Raw genomic sequence first — 22,038 nt, forward strand, 5'->3', positions numbered from 1 at the left:
CAGTTGCTGACTGAGGTTAAACCACGACAGTTCCTATAAAGAAATGGCTATAGAGACTGATGGGAGGTGCTGTAGGAAGAAGTTTTCTGATTCTCTCCCCTTTACCTCATCATCAATTGCCTTTTTTATTTTTTAGAAAATTTAAAGAAGGCAAACTTCATTTTATTTGCAAAGATTAATTTAATCTTCTCTAATACTTTTTTAAAAATAGACTGCATGGACTATGCGTAGGAAAGCATATTAATGAATGGGAGAATTGTGGAGTATTAGAATAAGGTACCTCTTAGTTTTTCCAATTTCAGACAATTTTGCAGCACTTGCAGGTTGCTTCAGTATTTCCACACTCCCAGAAACCTTTTTTCTTTATATTCTAGCCTACTGAGAGCAAGCATGCTCATTCTGGTGGCTATGACTGTGCTGGGTACATGATAACTCTTGGGATTGACCCGTTTTCTCCACTCATCCTTCTCTATGCACTCGTTGTACTGTTAATTTCTTCCATAGTACCACAGGGCAAAATTCTGTTCTCCTCTTTGAGAAAATGGCCAATTCTCTTGAGAGACAGAACAACAGTATTTTGCCCATTTCAATAAGAGATTTACCCAAGGTCACACAATGAAGACCCAGGCCAGGAACCTCAATTTGAAATTCCCTCACTCTAGTCACATAAACCAAACGGTCCCTGCCTCCCTAATAATTCATGAATGCAGATAACTCTAACCCACTTACTGAATTATACCTGACACAGTACGTGAGCCATTTCTCCAGGGTATATGGCTAATGCATATCAGTTGTCACTTTGACAGTCACATGTGCATTATGCCTCAATATTACAGACTGAAACAAATGAGAGAGAAATATACATCAATCATAAATGTCATTACAGTATTTGGGGAGGCTAAGAATGAGAAATTAATTGGATTTTACTCAGTGTTTTATATCTCCACAGAAAGTCAACTTACATCTGTTGCATGTTCCACAGTTGCAAGGGGAATCCATAAAACTCCTAAAATGCTATCCCAGAGCAAGCCTTTCTTCCACAGCTCTATAATGAAGCCCCTTCCATCAGCACAGATTTCACTAAAAACAATGAATACACAAACCATTAAACTGAAAACGCAGTCTCAACTGCTCAGTAATCTATCATAATAACTTGAGTTAGTGACTTACAGCAGATACAGAGGTGTTTTGTTTTCAGTATACTCATAAAATGCAAGATAGAAGGCATGATACAAAAGGTTAGACTGGACAAGCCAAGTCTCAAGTCTTATTGCTCAGGATTGCTCTTACAAACTGATGAGGACAATTCTGCTGAAAATGTAGCACAGAAGTCCCAGCTGTCAGTAGCTTTATTTTGCTACAAGACTTGGCCCTATTGGATATAACCCAAGAAGAAACCAGGACCAAGAAGTGCCTTTAGTTCAGCTTTAGCTTCTTCTGAGCAGCTTCTGCATATGGAATTCCTCAGTTGCCTCCTCAGGACACTGGTCTCCTCAGGACAGCCCTGAAGAACCTGCATTCGCAGGTTCCACTGTAGCTAATTTTTTAGGTGCAGGAGTAGTATAATATAGCTAGCCTTTTGTCAGGTGAGTTCTTTTAGGTAAAACTGGGATCCACAAAAATGATCAGTCTTTTAAACATAAAACTCAAAGGAACATTTTCAATGAAACAGTAAGAGTTGGCAACGTCAGCTATGATGGCACATACTGTCAATCAACATGGACCATCAGCTAAGAATGATTTATAATGGTATGGGAAAAATTCCATCTTCCCTCACAAAAATCTAGAAGGAAGTGCCAGACCATTTCCTACAGGAAACTGAATCAGTTTCTTGTTTTCATTGTAAAGGAGGCCAGGTATAAAAGACATTTGAAGCTTCTTCCCTTCATTAGAATTGAGAAGTTGCACTACACAACAAAAATACAATGGGAAAACAGCTCTCAACTTCAAGAGTTGCAGATCCAGGCTCTGTTTTAGTTCTACCTGTAGGATGCATGCATTTTATTACTAACTGGTTTTGACCAAAAAAATACCATACCACAACCTTATTTTGCAAGAATTTAAAATAAAATTTTGCCAGGCCATATGACTCACCCATGACATTGAACTAAAATTAAGAGAGAAGTTATTTCTTCATGGAATGTCTGGCATTCCTTTATATATTACTATAAGCAGTTACAGACCAGTTCTGAAAATATGAACAATATAATAAAGTAGGCATTGGTGTGTCTGCTGTGACTGATTGTGTGTGATCTCCATTTGACTGAATTAATTTTAAGTACTAAAACTAATCTTCAACTGATTTGTGTTGTGTACCACAGTGTATTACTGTGTACTTAAAGTTACCAGGAAAAGGACAAGTGAAATCTGAGAAGGGCAAAGGATGCCACCCCTGAGACGGGTACTGAACCCATCACATCGCTCTCAAAAAACATTGTGTTGGCTGCCTCAATGTCTAATCTTCCCCTGTACTCATGCAATTGAATAGATATAGTGAATTTTTGTTTTGTTCACCTTCTCCCTTTACAAATATGTTATGGAAGACAGATTGTAAATTCTTATCTGCTGGTATTTTCAGACCCCAACTTTGGAACTGTTGCACTGATAACTGAACAGTGAAACTGCATATCGAAGGTTTAAACAACATGTAATTTTTAAAATGCAAGCTGGTAATATCTGCATGTGATGGAACAGGGTTTTTTTTACAGGCAGAGATGGAGAGAGCCCTTAAGAAAATGAACTAAAGCATGACATTACAACATCTACATAAATGTATTTGTAAATGCCTATTTATAATGCCTTTTAAAAGTCTGCTGTGTTGTATAGTTGAGTAGGCAGCAGATGGAGCTACAGCAACCTCATAACATATTTGCTAGAAAAGTGGTTCAGTATACTTTGGTAACATTTAAATTGCAAACTAAGAAAATTATCCTAATAAATTGCTCATTCTCGTTGATGTCATGGAACACTCATTTACATACAATATGATTAAAAGAAAAGCATTTATACAACAGAAAAGCAAATGTATTAAATAATATTTTAACACATTCCTCAGGAAAATTTAGAGGACAGGTTACACACAACCACTTTAAAATATTTTTTAATTGCCTCCTGCACTAAAGGTAACAGACAGGGCAAATGCTGAAATTTAATTGATCTACTTCCTGATATACTATTACACTGCCATCCAATCCACGTCCAACGTTTTATAGCACTATTATGCCTGGATCAGTAAAGTGCCAAAAAAATCATGTTAACACAGTATTATCATACAGCAATGATTCCTCTACACTGAAACATGACAATCTTTTCTACAAGTCAAAGCTGCAGTATAAGAATGGTATTTATAAAGGGTAGCTATTGATAGTAATTTTCCTTAGCATTTTCAAAGACAGATGAGATCCTCCTGTTTGGATAATTTAGGCTGTGGCTCTGAACAGTCTGCTAGAGAAGCCTGATGACTGGAGAGTGGGGGAGGAATTAGCCCCAGATTAAGATTAATTTTATATGGTCAGAAGTCAGAATTTTTGATTACTTCTTTGATATGTCATTACATCTATCCATAAAATGGCATGTAAAGAAGGTATATATGTTGGCTTAATGTAACAGGTCCTTCAGTCACTCAGAGTCTTCAGTTAAAGCAAGCTAGTAGGCTGCTAGTTGCCTAAGAAATCAGTTGCATGACAAAAAAAAAAAATTCCAAATTCAATTAATAACTTTAGGAAAAATTTGTGATGAAGATGAAGCCCTTAAGTGAGATTAAGAGCACTGTGAAATAAAATTAATTTATGTGAAATATCTGTGAAGAAAAAAATTGAGATTTTTAGAAATGCTGCTTTTAATAGAGAATAAAATTAAATTTGGAGGGGTTATTTCAATCAAAATGTCAGTTTCAGCATACATAGAGCCTGTCAAAAGATATTTATAAGTTTTGATAACTAGAAAGTATGGAAAAATTATTTAAAACAACTGATTCTTCTGACAAAATATTAAAATACTTGGATTTAGAAAAAAAACAACATTGAAAAAAGGACATTTTTCATAAAAATAATTAAATCCAATTAACTGTTTAATTCTGTAAAAATATTTCAACCAACACCAGACCTCAGGAATAAAATACAAGTGTTTGGACCCTCCTGACCAGTGAGGTGTATATAAGGCTCTAGAGAAAAAGAGGAGAACAAAGACTGAATAACGAGGTGGAGAGTTGAGTGAAGCAGACAAAGATCTGCAGACAGAAGTGAGAAACAGTATGGGTCAATAATAAACAAACTACCTAAATTGGCAGTTAAGTAGATAAATGAATGCATAAAACATGAGTCATACAGAAAGGAAATTCAGCAAAACAAAAATCAAGTTGCATGAGGATCAATTTGAGTTCTCTTTCTTTTCATTCCTGTATTCCCAAAACATTACATGAAATTAAAGATATTGGAGACAAATATTTTCTTCCCCTTGTTGACTGCTGGCCTTGATCTGCAATATGGCTTGCAAAATTAACTTTTGTTCTTTCCCTAGAACTAACCTGGCACCTTTTCTCTGATATCTCTGTATCTCTGGATACTTTTTCCTTGCTTTTGTGGTCTGTATGTGGTCTCAGATATTATTAATTGCTCTAAACTATCCAAATACAGCAAAGATACAACAAAACCAATTGATAAGAATTCCCTGTTACTTACAACATGAAGTCCTGTTCCCAGCAAGGTTCACTTCCTTTTCTGGCTATTGTAGTGCTTTTTAAATTTTGGACTTTTAAAACAACATAGGTTTTGAATGCGTCTGAAAAAGAAATAACCAGCACATTAAAACCCACTTTATTTCTTCCTAGAAGCCGTAAACATTCAACCCCATGGCAGTAGGGGTTTAACTCTTACTCCATAGAAAACATTCAGAGGTGTGGTTCAAATACGTGGATGTGAACAAGGAAATTCTTACTAATTCTAATGGGATTATGACAGGAAAATCCCTGCCCATTATAGGTGGGAGAGAACATAATCCTAAATGCGAGCAAGTATTTTAAGGATCAACTTCCAGACATGGCTTCTCACATTATTTATCTGTCTCCCTGACAGATCTTGCATGAAACCAGTACGCATTCCCTTTCTGCAAATTAGGATTTTCTTTGCCTTTCAATTGGTATGATAATATTGGTGACTGGCTAATGGGTTTTTATGTCCAATTAAGGCAAGGCCACAGACTTGTAACATGTAATTCAGTCTTGTCTTTGTGTGTGAATCTAGTTCTGCAGCAGCAAAATGGGTTTCAGATGCAGTCCCAAATGAACTCAAACATTTTTGTAAATGTCTTTGTAAATGTACAGTATAAGTATTCTTAAAATTGGACCTCATCAGCAAAAAGAATAAAATTAAAGTTTTCGAAGTGCTTGAAAATATCACTGACAGAAAAAAGCAAAAGAACTAAGGGAAAGCTCTACCCTTTAGGGCCTCACACAGGAATCTAAGGCAGCAAAGGGCATATGATATCATCTCGAATGTGGCTGTTCAGAAAAGCTTCTCAGCTTGCATGCACGTAACACATCCTTCATTAGCCTCCAGCATCCTATGTGAGGGTCGACATTGACATATGGTTAAGAATTTTTTTTTTTTTTTTTTTAAAAACAGAACTACTGCCAAAATATACATGTGAGATGTAGCCAAGAACAGAAGTAATTTTTGAGCTGCATTAGCACTGGTCGGTCAACCAGTCTGAGTTGGAGGGAAGCTGTCACTGTCTACATAGGCTGTTGAATAGGCTGTATCAAATTACACTGCAGTTAACAAAAAGTGTGAGGAAGAGTTAGCTCTGTACATCCTATATGTAGATCTTATCAATTAGGACTGATTATAATGTTTAACGAAAGGACTAAAGGATGTTACATAATGGGAACTATTTTTTTCAATAAACAAAAATCAACAGTGATCAATGTTATCTATTTATTTTCTGTAATTCAGTGCACCAGTCTTCTCAAACATGTCTTTGTTCTTACACTGAAAAAACTTGACAAAGTCAATATAGATTTAGAAGTCTGGTGACTTATTTGTGAGAAATGTTGTCAACAATGCATGATTGACATACCATCCTATTGCTCATTCTGTGTAACTGAGGCAAACAAAACATAAAATTTGCAAAATGTTTTGTAGTTGCAGAATTTGTAGTTTGGAGGCTTGCAACTCAAGGTTGGAGAAACTTTCAAAGAGAACCCTCCATTAAATCACTTGGCTAAAAAATAGCAGCCTACAATGTTTAACTCCAGCCATTTTGAGCACCCACATCTATACATTTAAATCAAAAATACAACAACCAACCTCCCCCAAAATTAAAACTTATCTCCTTTAAATGAAGCCGTAACCAACAAGATAGAGACTTTTTAAGACACATTTTTAGTGGTAGTCTGTTTCATTGTTCTATTATCTTCATATTCAACTCTACAACTTCTTTCCCATTTGAAAATTTCATGTTCCTATGCATCATGCCAGGTGATCAAAACTAATCACCTTCTATCTTTCCCCAGCTCCTTTTCTAGCACAAAAATGAAAGCAATTTCAGATTGCCTGTATTATCATTGTCTTGCCTGGAACCCTGTCATCTGCCTTTTAAAATAGCTGTTTCTCCAGTAGTTCCTTGACTTCTTTGGATCTTCTCTGGATCTAAATGTTCAGTACTTTACCACTAATTCACCTTCTTCAGATTTCATGAGTTATGTCAAGTAAGAAAATAACTGCGAATATGTAACCTCCTTGAAGAATAACAGTGTCAAGACTGAATAGTATTACAAGACCCTGGCAGTGGAAAGGAGCTGTAAGTTTTGCTTAATGATAAGAAGCTTTGTTTCCACAAAGCCATTATTGCAGCTCCCAACCCTTTGGCTGTCAAAAATGGAGCCATCTAGTGCAACTTTTTGTGAAAAGAAAAAGGGCAGGCTATCCCCTTGCTCATACCTTCAGGTTTCAACCCAAAACAGAGCACAGCAGCTTCATGGCAGCCTACACAAAGTAGTAAATTAACCACAGGAGAATGCCAGAGTTTTGAGAAACATGCAGCTATCTCAATACTGCTCTCAGTCACCACCTATGTAATTTTTCTGCCCACGAAAACATGGCCAATTATCAGAGAATACACCATTCGAACTTTATTGCCATTACTTATGGCATTAACAAGTCTTCAACAGCATTCAAAGGAAAATTAAAGTTACTTAACTTTTATCAGGTAATTCTGTTTGATAATCATCTTTTGTAAATTATCACCTCTTTTGAGTACCAACAAAACACAAGATTTGCTGAAGCCTGCAGAACATTTTTCTGATTGCATTAGGTTTTCAATGAAAGAAAGATGATTCTTCAGTCTATACTTCATACGCATACTTCACAGCCTACTGTGAACTCTCTACTTCACAGAGAGTTAGAAGAATCATGTTCCCGGAAAGCAGCTTAACCTGTGCTAGTTCGGGTTACCTTTCTTTAATCCAGATAACTTTAAATGATTTGCAGAGGTTGCTTAAATGTATTAGCCAGACATCTACTGGCAATTTTTGCAGCACTGATTAGGCTGTACACCAGCTTCTCCTGAGAACTAGTAATTACAAAGATCTTGAAGGCCTTAAATTTACAGTCTACCTACTTGTGAGAAATCTCTGGCTGAGTTTGGACTTTCTTTTCCACTCTGGCTAAATCTTGGTCCTGGAAGCAGACTTAAGAGTCCTGGGCAGCTTGATTTTGCTCATGTTTATTGCCTAGGGCCTATACCTGGTCTCTATAACTGTCCATCAGCATCTCCCATCTGTATTTCCTCACTGGGAAAATTCAGACGCCATCTCCTCCCTGCCCTGGTGAAGCTAAAATCCTGCACTCTCTTTATGTAAAAAATAGTTTCTCTTGACTGATGACCCATTTAGGTCATCAAATTATGTAAAAATTCTTTTTAGTGGAAATATCCTTTAAATACCAATAGTTTGAGAGACAATAAAGATTAATAACTGAAAATTACAGATTGTCTGAGGCCACAATCTTGTTTGTTAATTTGGTTTTTAAAATATATACATATATTTTTTAATCCTTTCCTTATTTGTTTTGTACTGAACTGTTGATGAAATGCATGCAAGTAGTCCCAGGCTTAAATGATTCTTTAGTGTGATACACACATGCATGCACAAGAAATAAAAAAAGTAAAGCAGAAATTAAAAAGGAAATCAGACTTACCAGCTGCTTTATCCAACCTTCCTTTTTTCACTATTAAAAAAATAAATTGATTATATTCAGATAATACCTTAACAATGTTTGCCAATAATTTTAATGGAAAAAAAAAAAAAAAAAACAAACCCTAAGGGATTTCTGTGGTATAAAAAGCCTCAATCAAAAATGAAAACAAGTACTCTTAAAAAAAAATGTAAGCACCACTGTGGTAAGATAATATGATTACGCGGAATTCTTTGGGAAAGAAAACCTGTGGGAAGTCTTTGCAGCTTACAGAAACTTAGTAAATACATTGATACAACACAAAGGGCAGAATGGAGACCAGGTGACCAAGGAGGGCAGTATACTATCCATCACCTCATAATGCTAGTTTGAAATTCTTCTCAATAATAGTCACAGAAGGCTCACAGACTTCGTATAATCTAAAGTAGCTTCTATCACACCTTAAAGAATCCTTTATTACATTGTATTTACTCTGCCTGTTAGAAAAGACATACTGCAGTAAACACCTTACCAATTAGAAAAGTCAACATTTCAAATCCCAACTTTGTTCAACAGCCTTAAGTTCCATGCTACGGTATCACTTCCATTAATGAAAAATGCCCTGAAGCTAAAAGGATTGTGATTCAGATAGTCATCATAATTTTGAAAAGCTAACCTGGTATTGTATTTACTCTGCCTGTTAGAAAAGACATACTGCAGTAAACACCTTACCAATTAGAAAAGTCAACATTTCAAATCCCAACTTTGTTCAACAGCCTTAAGTTCCATGCTACGGTATCACTTCCATTAATGAAAAATGCCCTGAAGCTAAAAGGATTGTGATTCAGATAGTCATCATAATTTTGAAAAGCTAACCTGGTCATCATTTTGTATCAAGTGTCTGACTACTTAAGTTCATTGAATTTAGACTTTTAAACAATATAAGTAAATATTCTTTAAATTTTCCTGCCATATCAATACATGTAAGACAGTTCAGTTCAATCTGAATGAAACATCACTGCAGTCCTACAAAAATTAAACCTGCTCTAATATATTTATGTATATCATATACTTCACTACTATACTTAGGACCTAGTAATTGCCAATAAAACAAAAAGTTGAGTTCACAACTTTACACTGCAAAGGTTCCCAAAAGCTTACCATTGTTTTCCGACTCCCTTCCTACTTGCCTAACTTCACACCTACCTTCCTTTTCCTTATTCTTGCTTTCATCTATCCCTAAAAATCCCTAAGTATTCTATGGAATTGCATCACATTTGCAGAATGTTTATCTGACAGCCTGAATAATTCCATCATGTCTCACACTGAGAAAGCTTTCACTTTCAGCGCAAATGAGGAGACGCCAAACTCTCACTGAGCCACAAGCAGAGTCCAAACACTGCAGCAGTTCAACTGCTGCAAGAGTGCAGAATTTACATGCTGGGCTTACTTGAATTCCCTTGAAGGAAGTACTTCAAGAAATATTCCCATCGACTTACACGAACAATGCGCATCTGCAGTCTATGAAGTTGCTTTTTATAGCCACCTACTAAATATTTGTCACATTGGTGAAGGAGCTTGCGCAATAAGAAAAACCTACCTTTTACAGAGAGAAGTTCCATTCCAGTAGAAAAATATTTTAAAAGAACATAAACTGAAATTAAGCTTTTTTTACAAACAGGAAAAAATTAGTTTGGCTTGAAGACTAAATTACTCTCTTCCTCCTGTTTCCTCAGTGCAAGTGTGTTTCACTTTTCCTGCACGCTCCTCCCATGTTTCTCATGGAGAAAAGCCAGCCAATTGATGGAGCAGTGAAAGACCAACGACAAATTCTTTCTCCCTCTATACACACTCTGAGATGCAAGAGGAAAGGAGAAATATTACAACTGTTTCCTCACCCTCATTTCCTCAACTTCTATCTGCTGTATGCAGCTGCCTCTAGTCTAAACACATTTCTGAATGCCATCTTTGCCAGCAATAATAAAATATAGTTGCACTGAGTTTGTTAAGAACATACTTTGGGAGTTCTTAAACTTTGATTTTAATACTTGCAAAGCATCTGAAGTGTAATACAGAAGGTTTAATTTTTTCTTTTTTTTTTTTTTAACACATTCACATAGTCAGAACTCTTATTTTACTGTATTAGCTATAGCTAAGCATAAGTAGGCTTAATTTTCTAAAATAAAGTGTGAATAAATATTGCACAAAAAGCCAAGCCGAATTTTAATATACTTCATGAATTTCTAATTCTATTGCAACACTTTGTTGGATAGTAAATATTCTCATGCAATGTTAAAATATTTTACAACAACACTGAAATCATTACAAAAACTGTGGTGTTTCTGACTACTTGTTCAGATTAATACTGGCGTTTATCTTTTTCATTTTTAATTGTGGTTAACAGCATATATATTTCCACAGACATACAATATTTTACTTTTAAAATTTTTCGATGTCCATCATATTATAATTGTAGCCTTAGGTCTTAAATTCAAGTAGGGGAGTGTCCTTAGAGCAGAGGGGAGTGCATATGTCCTCTGAGTTCAGGAATGGCTGTCTGCAGTTCCAAGAAACTGGCTCTGGATGATGGCCACACCTCAAAAGAGAGGTGAGAGCTGAGACTCTTTAGCCTGGATAAGAGAAAGTTTGGGGAGGTAGGGTGGGTTTATCAATGTTTATAAATACCTGATGGGAGGGTGTAAACAAGACTGACTCTTCTCATTGTTGCCTAATAACAGGTGAAGAGGCAATGGGCACAAATTGAAACTCAAAGTTTCACCTGAACATAAGAAAACTCGTTTTTACTGTGAGGGTAGTTTAACACTGAAATAGGTTGTCCAGAGAGGATGTGGAGTCTTTATGCTTGGAGATACTCAAAACCCGACTGGACACAGTCCTGGGAAAGCTGCTCCTGCTAGCCCTGTTTTTAAGCAGGGATGTTGGACTAGATGATCTTGAGAGGTTCCTTCCTTGTGATTCTGTGATAGCCCGCAAGGTCAAAAATCTACTAAGTGTGACATTGAAAAAAATTCAGTGCAGGATTTCATGAAAGTCTACAGTCACTCTGCGTAATATGTGTAGTCTTGATTTCCCCTTCCCCCCCACCCCCCCAAAAAAAGTTTCTAGTACTTATGTTGTTTTAGGATCATGCTACTATGTCATAATGTGAAGTTGTTAACATATTACTTTTTGGTCTTGTGTTTTAGATTAATATATTTGCCTATCTCTCTTACAAATTCTATTTATTCTGAACAAGTCTCCCACAGCAGCCTGATAGTCTTAGAGCCAGGTTTCCACTGAAGTTAACAGAGCTAGTCTGCTACGTACTGGTTGAGAATCTGATCCCACGTGTGCATTTGGGTCAAATGAAAAAATATTTACATGGAACAACAATCTAATCACTGTTGACTTAAGGTTCAGTAAACAGAGTCCACAGAAAGCCCTAGCATGAGTCAAAGTTACACAGCTGCATCTCTGTATCCTTCTGAAATTGTGCAAACTTGCCTCCTCTTGCTTTCTTCCACTCACCTTCTCAGATATTGGGGCCCTTCATGTGGAACACTGATTTTCTCCTTGAATCCTTGGGTTCCAGCAGCAACAGCAGTCATTGTGGTTCATTTACTTTACTGCGATGTCATGACTGTTTCTTACATATGCAACTGGGAAAGACATTACGACTTTATGGTAGGAAATATGCAGAGAATACTTGAACATAGGCAGAAGGTCACTGTGGACTGAGAAGAGGGCACATGCAAATGCTCTTTCATTTGGAAAAAGCATTTATTATATTTAACAAAAGAGTAATGAAAAGCACTGAGCTGGAACAAGCTGTCAAGATGGTGTTTGGCTAAAGGGCATAAGAGTAGAAGCTGCAGTACAACATGCATGTTTCACAAACTCATCATTTCAGTACCTCAAGTAATTACCCTACTACTTAGTCACGCCTTCCCCAATATTTTCCCTTTTCCATATTACCATTTCTTATTTAATGCCTGATATTACATTTCAGTTCTATAAGTTGACTTCAATTAAAAGGTCCCAACATTGCAGATCTATATTCAGAATCAGTAATTTAGAAAGACATTGAAAACAAAGAAACAAAAGGAATTGTTCACATTGCATTTTTATCTAAGCTGTATCAAAACTGTCTATACTTTCACTCCACTCTATTCAAAAGAAGAGAGTAATTAGGTACAATGCTGTTATTAAGGATGTATCACCTGATACCTGACACTGTCGAGTGATCTGCTTCCAGAAGATGTATGTAATTATTTTTCAATCCAAATTCTCAACTGATAAAAGGACGATATGATTCTTCTCATTTGTGAGCTTACATTTTTTTTTTTTTACTTCTCTTTCTTTCTATGAATTTATATAGCACATATTAGCAAATTGAAGCCTGCCAGCATCTTCCAGTTAATTCATCAAAAGCAAGGAGATTTCAGTCTGATGATTTACCTACTTGGCATTAGAACCACATATTGTTCTTCTCAGGAAGTTCCTCCTCTACAGGATACTTGTAATGCAACAACTATGGTCATGAACTCATAGCTTTTATTATAATATGGCGCATAAGGGAAACAAGGAACAGGGCACATTTGAATATTGATTGCAAAAACATGTGGGATTCAACCTCTCAACTTTCACAGGAAAATGAAAACACAGCCTATTGCTGTTTTAAGATATCTTAGTTATAGAAGAGAATACTAAAAAATAAACTTGGTGGGAAAAAAAGTTAGCCAAATTTCATTTGATATTACGAATATAGAGTGTAGGAGCAGTTTCCTTGCATCCCTTACATTTCTACCTGTGAACATTACGAAGCCATCTTTTCTTGGCTACTTTTATGCTGACCCATGTGTATTTTTAAAGAACTTTTGACCTCTTCTGAAATTCTCCCCTTGAGAAGAAAGGGAATTTGCTCCTTTGCAAATTAAGATAGTGAGTGAAATTTTCAGCTGATCAACATTTATCAGTATCTCCTTACACTAGCACATGAAGAAATATGCCAGGCACCTCAGAAGACTAGGACATAAACTGGGTTTTTTTTGCCTTCCCCTTAAAGTCAATCATTGGCTTAAAATGAGAGCTAGTGGGAGAAGAACATTTTTGTCTATTATGGGAAAAAATTACACACTCTTCAGATCAAATTCAAAGATAAACAGCTATGTTATCATTATTGTGATCATAACACAGAAAGCTGAAACCAATGAGAAGGAATTCAACCAGGAAAGCAAGAAAAAAAAAATCATTTTTTCCAGCCAGTTCACATCTACCTTTCAGAAATATAGATTCTGCATCCCCAGGTGGATACTATAATTTTCAGTAGACTCCGTAAGTGATAAAAGATAGAAATAATGAACTCTCTAACAAAATATGCTATCAAGAGATACATCATCAAAGTGACAGGATAAGCAGAAAATCAATCAGCTGATTTCTGACCCTGAGAAACTATGAGCAATATTGAAGATAGGAACTACAAATTAGATCAGTTTTGTCCTTGCCTCCAAAAGATAGGCACAGCTATGGCTAGGGATAATAGGTGACGTGTTCTGGGCTTCACAGGAATCACCTTGATAAATGAGTTCAAGGCACTCCATTTACCCTTTTCCAACAGGAAACAAAGGAAGGGCCCTCCTTCAAAATGTAATGTGTTATTAACCATCAAGTACATAGATACAAGTTTTATTGAAATATCTATTCACTACAGTTTTGGAGATTAATAACAAAAAGTCAAGCCACAGCAATAAAAAAATCCTGAAGTTTTAACACAAAGAAAAATACAATAACTTGTCATAGATTCATATTCCACCTGTCATATTTGTGATAGTCACAGGAGCTAGTAGGTTATTAGACTAAAAATAGACATTTCTCACAGGTTTTTTCTTATTCTATTACAGAAAAGTGGTATTTCAACTATAAATAAGTGCCACAAATTTCTAAGTTTTGAATAATTGAATACCTGGAGTTAATGAGAAAACTGTATCATTTTTAATTTGGTCCTAAGCTTTAGAAAAAACAGATTATTCAGTCCAGATTAACCTTAAGGGTTTTGTGTACAAATGTTGCATGTCACTTCACATCTCTCCTTCCTTGACTCCAATTCATAAAGACCGAAGAAACTATCACTTACCTGCCTTACGAAAATAGTGTTGGAATTAACATCTGTACAGCACTTTGGGATCTTCTCATTAAGAATGCTATGAAAAGAAAGATAAGTATTTTTACTATTTTACATAAACAGAAACTGAATATGTACAAACCAGTCATTGTACCACTACACTAACTGGGAAGAGGATCACATACTTCTGATTACGGTCCTTAAGCTTGGGTACTATTCTGCCCCCACTGTGACCTCTGTCTCTTCAGTGATGGAGTCAGTTGGACCACTGAAGTCACATGCCCCAGAAAGCGTGCCCCCTTTGTATAGCAAGACAGATCAGAAAAAGCTACCTTAAACAACGCAAAGAAATACAAATCTCGTAAACAAAAACGTATTTTCTTTTTAGAATCTATTTTAAGCTAAGCAAGATTTTCTAAAGTTTTTATTTCATTGTTAGTAGCTCTGCTAATTAGTATGATTTCTGTAAAATCGCTTGCTGCCACACAAAAATTAAACTGTGCTCATTATAATTAAGGAAGAACAAGTTTCAAAAGAAACTTAGCTCATCAGAGGCCAAATCAAACATTTCTACTCAGTAACTGATAGTTAAAAGTGCAGGTTTGTTCCCTATGAAAGGAAATGTTTTCTAGTCTTGCATCTCTGTTCCATGTGTTCTTATGTAGTCTTAGCTGCCTTCTTGACTACTTTTATTTTAGAGACACCTAGTGGCTCGAGTCTGATCTGCTCTGGAAAACAGCAATGATTTCTCATTTCCAAATGAACTTCAGATGTTTTCAGATCTCATTTATCTCTTAAAACACAGCACAATAAACATTTGACTTTATAAAAAAAAAAAAGGTACTAAACCACATTGTTGTATTTCATAGTACAAATGAAAAGTTTGAGATGACAAAGTATTTCGTCCCTTTTTTCTTGATTTAAATACACACCTGAAGAGTAAACATATCTAGTACTTTTTTTTTTAAATTACCATAAAAATGTACCTTGATTTTGTTCTTCAGAACATTCTATTTTATTCATCTTATGCACCAGATTTGTTACTTCAGCCTCTGTATCTCTTCCTAAACATAAATCTCAAACAGATGCCATTTTTCATCGTTTCACATATGTTTGTACGCATACCTCTGAATTTGTGATTTAGTGGAGTGCTTGGACCTAGCTGGCTTTCTTGGTGTCAGTGGAATTGCTCTACATGCAAAAAAGGTGGCAGAATAAAGCCCCTATCAAGAAATTAGGTAAGGCTCAGTAATTCTTTCATCTCCACTCTTAAATGAAAAAACTGTTTCTAAGCAAACAGACTAACAGTCTGAGTCTGACTACCCTGTGATTTCGCAGAGTGTTTTCTAACCCAGTCAGCCCTGGTAATCTTATGAGTCTACAATTAGTTACATATGCTGCAAATTGAACGTGCCTTTTCTTAATGCTTTCAAAAATTCTCCATTCCTGGGACACTCAATGATTGCATTTAATCTGTATGAGCTCTGTACACGTATTTTTAAAATTGTAATCCTCTCTTCAGCTCACTTTAAAATATTTGCATTCAAGAAAAGCCATGGAACCACAGTGGAAATCAAGAAGTATGAGATATCTTTTTTTCCTGTATCTGTTTAACAAACGTATAGGAAGTGCTTAAATGAATATTTCTAAAATATCTGTAATAGCTCAGCACTTTCAGCCTTTTCTTAAAAAGAAAGAAGAAATCACTTTATACCCTAAAGCCACATTAAATACATAACTGCCAGAAACCCAAATATTTCCTATCCTGCTTCTGTAGAAAGACAGAATAGGTAATTTCTTTCTCCTGGATTCTCATGTGCCACAAAAGTAAGAAGTGAGGAACTCCTAGGAACAAATATAGCTGCCATAATTGCCTGCATTATATGGTCTTACAGGAGCAAGAATACTGGAAAAGGTGTGGTCATGATGCTTATTATGAGGAATTTTAAAATTGGGAAAAATTGTTACAAAAATTCCCTATCTTTTTCCCTTAAAAATATATAGTATACCACACTTTTTCTCAGAAAAACACAAAGAACATCAACTAAACCCATTTTATGCAGATAATTTTGCAAGGCAAAAGTGTGAAGTGAGTAATTATAGCAAGGAAAAAGCCTTTAAAAATATGTACGAGAAGGACAAAACAGGAAGGTTACTTCTACAAGCTTAAAACGTAGTTAAACTGCAATTCAACAACAACAAATCACGTTTTTGCATTCTGAGCAAAATTAAGCAGTTAATAGGCTTTAACTTTTCTCCCTGCTTTCCCTTTGCTCCCTCTAGCGTCTCAAAGGATATATTACACTCCTTTATCGTCACAATAAATAAGCAAAACCGTACTTCTTACTCATATTTTAAAATTAATAATACTGTGAAACTACCCTATTGTTGGACCTAGCGGCTACAGCATTATTATTTTCTGGAAAAAAACGCAATAAAGTACAGTTTGTAAATCCAGTAAGAAAAACATTAAGAGATTGAATTCTACATTAACAAACACTGCCTTGCTTTAATTCCAGAATGTAACAAGTATAGACTTATCTCACCCTTTTATCCGATAGCAATTTGTGAAATTGCATTTATTCTCATAAAAGCACTGATTTAATCAACAGCATTCTTAAGTCTCCAGAAGTCTATCCAATGGTGAACATACCCATAGCTTATCTTTGCAAAACAATAGCTCCATTGACATGAAATGTGACATTTTTTCATCAATATTTCATCACATTATACGTAGGATAATACAATAAATTCTCAGTACTTGACAAGTACCCCCTAATGTAATCTAAGCTAATGCTGTTTCATATCTCAGTATGTGACATCTGTCAACAATGTTGTTAACCACTAATTGCTCTTATTCATCTGAAAAACATGCCTTGATTGCTAATTGAGGCCAGATAAATATTTTAGTTTATTGAAGCTACTTTGATGCCCATTCAGATAAAGAGGAAAATCCTTAAAAGGAGCTGAAGAGAAGAAAGCTGGAGAAATTAATTATTGGATGACAATAATCACAACAGAGACTGAAATTATTATATGGTCTGAATGGTTAATAAATTAGCGAGCCAACATTATTTTTAGTGAGAAATAGGAACATACAGGTCCAGATCATAAGAAACAGGCCCAACTTTTTCATTTATAAAAGTTTTTTCAAAGTTTTTTCAAAGTTTTTTTGAAGTGCTTTTCATTAATAGATTTCAAGGCTTTTCATAATGGAAGCAAATCCCACTTTTGTTAAATTATAGATGAGGAAAATAAAACACTGGCAGGGGAAATTAGCCACACAATGTCTCCAAGTAGACCAGTACCCAAGTCTGCAATGCAACATGGCATTTCCAAATCTAGCACTAGCTCACCAAGCCAAAATAAATCCTCTTCAACAAAAGAATCAAAAAATACTTCACGAAACCTCATTTTACCCCTTCTGCCACAAGCAATTATGTTTGGATAAAATGACATGAAGCGGTCTGCATGTCAGACCAAAAATTAGGAAAAGAATTAGAACGCAAACCTTCTGTAACAGCACGTGAAAGTAATGCCCAAAGAATACAACTAGCAACTGATGACCGTAGCTTTGATGCACAAAGTTCACTTCTGAAAAGAAGTCTTATTTCTCTCCAAAGAGATTCTTCCCATGCCTACATCATTCACCGTCTACACCCTTTTCCTTTGTGTACATACTCATCTGTGAACTGCCCTTGCAGATCTCCCTTGTGGGGATCCAACAGGCCAGGGCAGATCTCCTTTTCCTCCAACAGAAAGAAGTGATCTCTGTTGAGCTCGAGAGTGTGACCGGTTTTAATTACTTTTCTTTGTGCATATTCTCCCTTTCCTTACCAGTTGTCAGGTGTGATATTTCAACTTGGGATACATTTAACTTGGACTGTGATTAATTATGGATTTCAGTTCAAGAATATTCTGTAAACATCACAAGTTATTCATAAAAAGTATTTTGAGCCAATGTAACTCTTATAGTTTGTTTTCGTAAGCAAACCCAGCTGATATCACAGCAGGTAGGTTAAGTCTGTGTTCAGTCTGTTTTTCCCATAATGCAGGTTCTTGCCAAGAACGAGTGCCACAAAACAGGGAAATATATACAAATACTTAATGTCTGTAATTTTACCTTCGTTTATGGGTGTTGTCTTTGCCACAACATTTTCAACTTAATGTGTATATGTATTTTTACTTATATAAAAAATATTAAAGTTTTTACATAAAAAAAATCACTGAACATCATAAAAATAATTAAAGGATCAAATCTTTAACCTCATCTAATTACTTTTCATACTACTGCTATGGCCTATATGGGATTTGACAACGGCAGAACAGCAGCATCCAGTGATTGCCTTTGCTCAAGAAGATAATGAGATGGCTAAACCAGGGACAGTGAAGAAAGGGCCACAGCGAGGGAGCATTTCACAGGAAAAGGAGAGAGAGAAACCAGAGTTCTGTGAACCCGATCATCATATCAACACTTTCAGAAATAACATGCAAAAGTTATGGTAATGATTCCAATAATTGGTTCACTCTCATACTTAAGGCAAGTCCATTTTTTGGCATTATTCTTAAAATCCTAGATTCTGTTCTTGAAACATAGAATCATAGAGTCATTGAGGTTGGAAAAGACCTCTAAGATCATTGAGTCCAACCGTTGACCCAACACCACCATGTCCACTAGACCATGTCCCTAAGCGCCTCATCTACACGTCTTTTAAATACCTCCAGGGATGGGGACTCAACCCCTTCCCTGGGCAGCCTGTTCCAATGTTTAACCACTCTTTCGGTAAAGAAATTTTTCCTCACGTCCAATCTAAACCTCCCCTGGCGCAACTTGAGGCTGTTGCATCATCAAAATTCTCACTTTCTAATTTCTTAAAAGAAATTACAACAAAGAATTCCCAAACCTTGAACAATGTTATCTTAAAAATCTGTGATATAAATCATGCAATTTATTTTTAGAACCAAATCATTATTTTTAAAAGAACAGCGGTATAAGAATAGTACAATTTTCAGCAAAAGACTTTTATTGCCTACGTTGTGATTTGAAACCTGTCTTATCTAAGTACTTTTGACATGTTACATCAGTTTAGCTTGAGATATAGTGGTAAATCAATTTGGCTATTATGGTACCCATTTGTATGTGGGCATTTTATACTGGCATACATCTGGTTTCTAGCAGTTTGGTACAAGTTAAATTATTTTTAAGCAAAGTTAAATAGTATACACAAAACTGCTGTAGGTTTGGGAAATCTGTTCAACATCACCCCTATTAAACTAGTGCAGAAAAACATACTTTGTGTTAAGCCACTACTGTAAAAATGCTATTTTAATGATTCACCTATGTTAGCTCTGTAGCAGTTCAATCGCTCTTTCCAAAATGAATTATTAAAATGAAAACTTTACACAAATATTATACAATGTATGGGAGGTTTTATTTTTAGGTAGAACCAGTGCTTTAAAAAAAAAAAAAAAGGATAATTTGGGATGCTGCTTTAAAAAAAAAAAAAAGTATAATTTGGGATGCTACCATATCCACCTTATATTAAAACTTTTATCATCTACAACAGATGAAAAGCTACGTATTTTTAAACACAGTGCTTCATATTGTAGAGACTGGGAATGAAACAAAATCACTTGGTTTTTTTTGATAGTTCTTAATATCTGGAAGTCTAAGTAGTATATATGATACATAGAGCTTTCATAACCAGTATTTTTAATGTGCATCTGTAAATATATTTAAATGGCATGGTATTAATATGTACTACTTTTATGGAATGATTTATTTTACCAAAGTAACAAATACGGTGTTGAAAGACAAAATAGAAATCACACAGTTTCATGACCCTCTCTGAGCATAAGATGCAATTAAGGTCATTGGAGTGCCCTTCCCTTTGTGTCAAGTTGTGCTAAAATGTATGTGACAGTTTTTCTTTTGGAAACCTCCATCAATGATTAAGGAGAGGCTGTCAAAATTATTTATTTAGGTTCACAGGCATAATTCACAATTCACACGAGGTGCCAAAAAGCACAAGCAATATCTAGTTTATCCATTAGGTTACTTGGTCTCACGCAATTATTTCACTTTCCTGATAAGCATCTTTTGACTACAAAAACTTTAGCCGATGTTCCAGTTATCACTATGAGCTTTAAAGGGCCTGCGTTCATCTTTTTCTGAGAAAAATAATATTATAGTTTTTAAAGTAAGTTGACTGGTATAATCTCATTTTGCTTTCAATATGATTACTACTAAAATCCCCAGAGGCAAGCCCAGAAAAGAGGTATCTTTGTAAGTTTTCACCTAAGATACCATATTTCAGTGTTTTTCACTTGACCCGATGCAATCTAACCAAACATCACCCTTTCCATTAAAGTTCTATTTTCAGGGTTTATAACTAGCCTACCTAAAATCATTCATAAGGTGAAGTGGCTTAAGAAATGTCATCTTTAAAGGTTTTTATTTTATTGCATTAAAAATCCTCTGAAACCTGAACTACCAAACTGCTAAAACAAATAAAAAGAAAAGTTTAAGAGAAACGTGTTTCAAAATGTTACAAACTTTACACGCTTTTTGGTTTTTTTTTTTCCAATCGCATTCACTTTCCTCTAAAACGTAGCCCATAGATGCAGACTGTAATTACATTAACACATTTTAGAATATTACTATTTATCTCAAGGCAGATGCCTCAGGGAAATACTTAGTGCAAATGCAAACTCAATAATGCTAAAATAAAAACACCGCATACTTTAGCTACCGTACATATTATATTAAGATAGGAGGACCATAGGCACTAAAAATACACTTCAATCTCTTAACATCCTTCCAACTCCCCATCCATTTCAATGTCATTTCAAAAAAATATTAGGCAAACATTTAGAAAGTCATGATTTTAGAGAAAAGACCTTTTTTATAACGGCGAGTCTCGTAATTTTGTTTGCAGCCCTACGTGTGGCTCTAAGTATTTCAGCAGTTAAGGTGAGCTCACATGCATGCTGTACAACCAGTTCAGCTCGGCGCCTCACAAGAACCTCTTGCAGACCTCCTCTGTGACTGACCTTTGAACAAAGAGGGGACGGACTACTGAACAAATAAACATCACGCTTCTATTTCTTGCTGTATTAATTCACTATAGCTTATTTATTGGTTTCAAAGAGAAATACCTGCAGTTAAGAAACCCTCAACGAGGCATACCCCTCACACCGAGAGGCGCCCAGCTCAGCGGGTTACTGCCCTCAAAAGCAGACACCACAGCTGCTGCCGCTGCCCCCGCACCTGTGAGGAACCGAGCTCCGCCCTCGGAGCACCCGGCCGGAGGCTGGCAAACGCCGGCCTGCACCTGGTCCGCCTCTGGGGAGGAGAGCCACCGCCACCCGCGGGCGCAGTTCAGCTCGGCGCCTCACAAGAACCTCTTGCAGACCTCCTCTGTGACTGACCTTTGAACAAAGAGGGGACGGACTACTGAACAAATAAACATCACGCTTCTATTTCTTGCTGTATTAATTCACTATAGCTTATTTATTGGTTTCAAAGAGAAATACCTGCAGTTAAGAAACCCTCAACGAGGCATACCCCTCACACCGAGAGGCGCCCAGCTCAGCGGGTTACTGCCCTCAAATGCCGACACCACAGCGCTGCTGCCGGCCCCCGCACCTGTGAGGAACCGAGCTCCGCCCTCGGAGCACCCGGCCGGAGGCTGGCAAAAGCCGGCCTGCACCTGGTCCGCCTCTGAGAAGGAGAGCCACCGCCCC

The 22,038-nt window shown here is 36.1% G+C and overlaps 1 protein-coding gene across 1 annotated transcript in view; it reads right to left on the reverse strand.

Annotated features, from left to right (window-relative positions):
• The window catches only part of LOC103896596 (protein unc-13 homolog A), a 58,294-nt gene extending 48,392 nt beyond the window's left edge, over positions 1–9,902 (reverse strand). Inside the window, exons 1-4 of the mRNA XM_009276463.2 lie at positions 9,772–9,902; positions 8,196–8,225; positions 4,680–4,779; positions 963–1,080 (exon numbers count right to left, since the gene is read on the reverse strand). Of these exons, the coding sequence (XP_009274738.1) occupies positions 963–1,080; positions 4,680–4,779; positions 8,196–8,225; positions 9,772–9,793 (270 nt within the window). The 5' untranslated portion in view covers positions 9,794–9,902. The remainder of the gene's footprint in view (positions 1–962; positions 1,081–4,679; positions 4,780–8,195; positions 8,226–9,771) is intronic.
• Between the last annotated feature and the right edge of the window lie 12,136 nt (positions 9,903–22,038).

Source organism: Aptenodytes forsteri, unplaced genomic scaffold (assembly GCF_000699145.1).
Source record: "Aptenodytes forsteri isolate BGI_AS27 unplaced genomic scaffold, ASM69914v1 Scaffold1, whole genome shotgun sequence".
NCBI classification, from domain to species: domain Eukaryota; kingdom Metazoa; phylum Chordata; class Aves; order Sphenisciformes; family Spheniscidae; genus Aptenodytes; species Aptenodytes forsteri.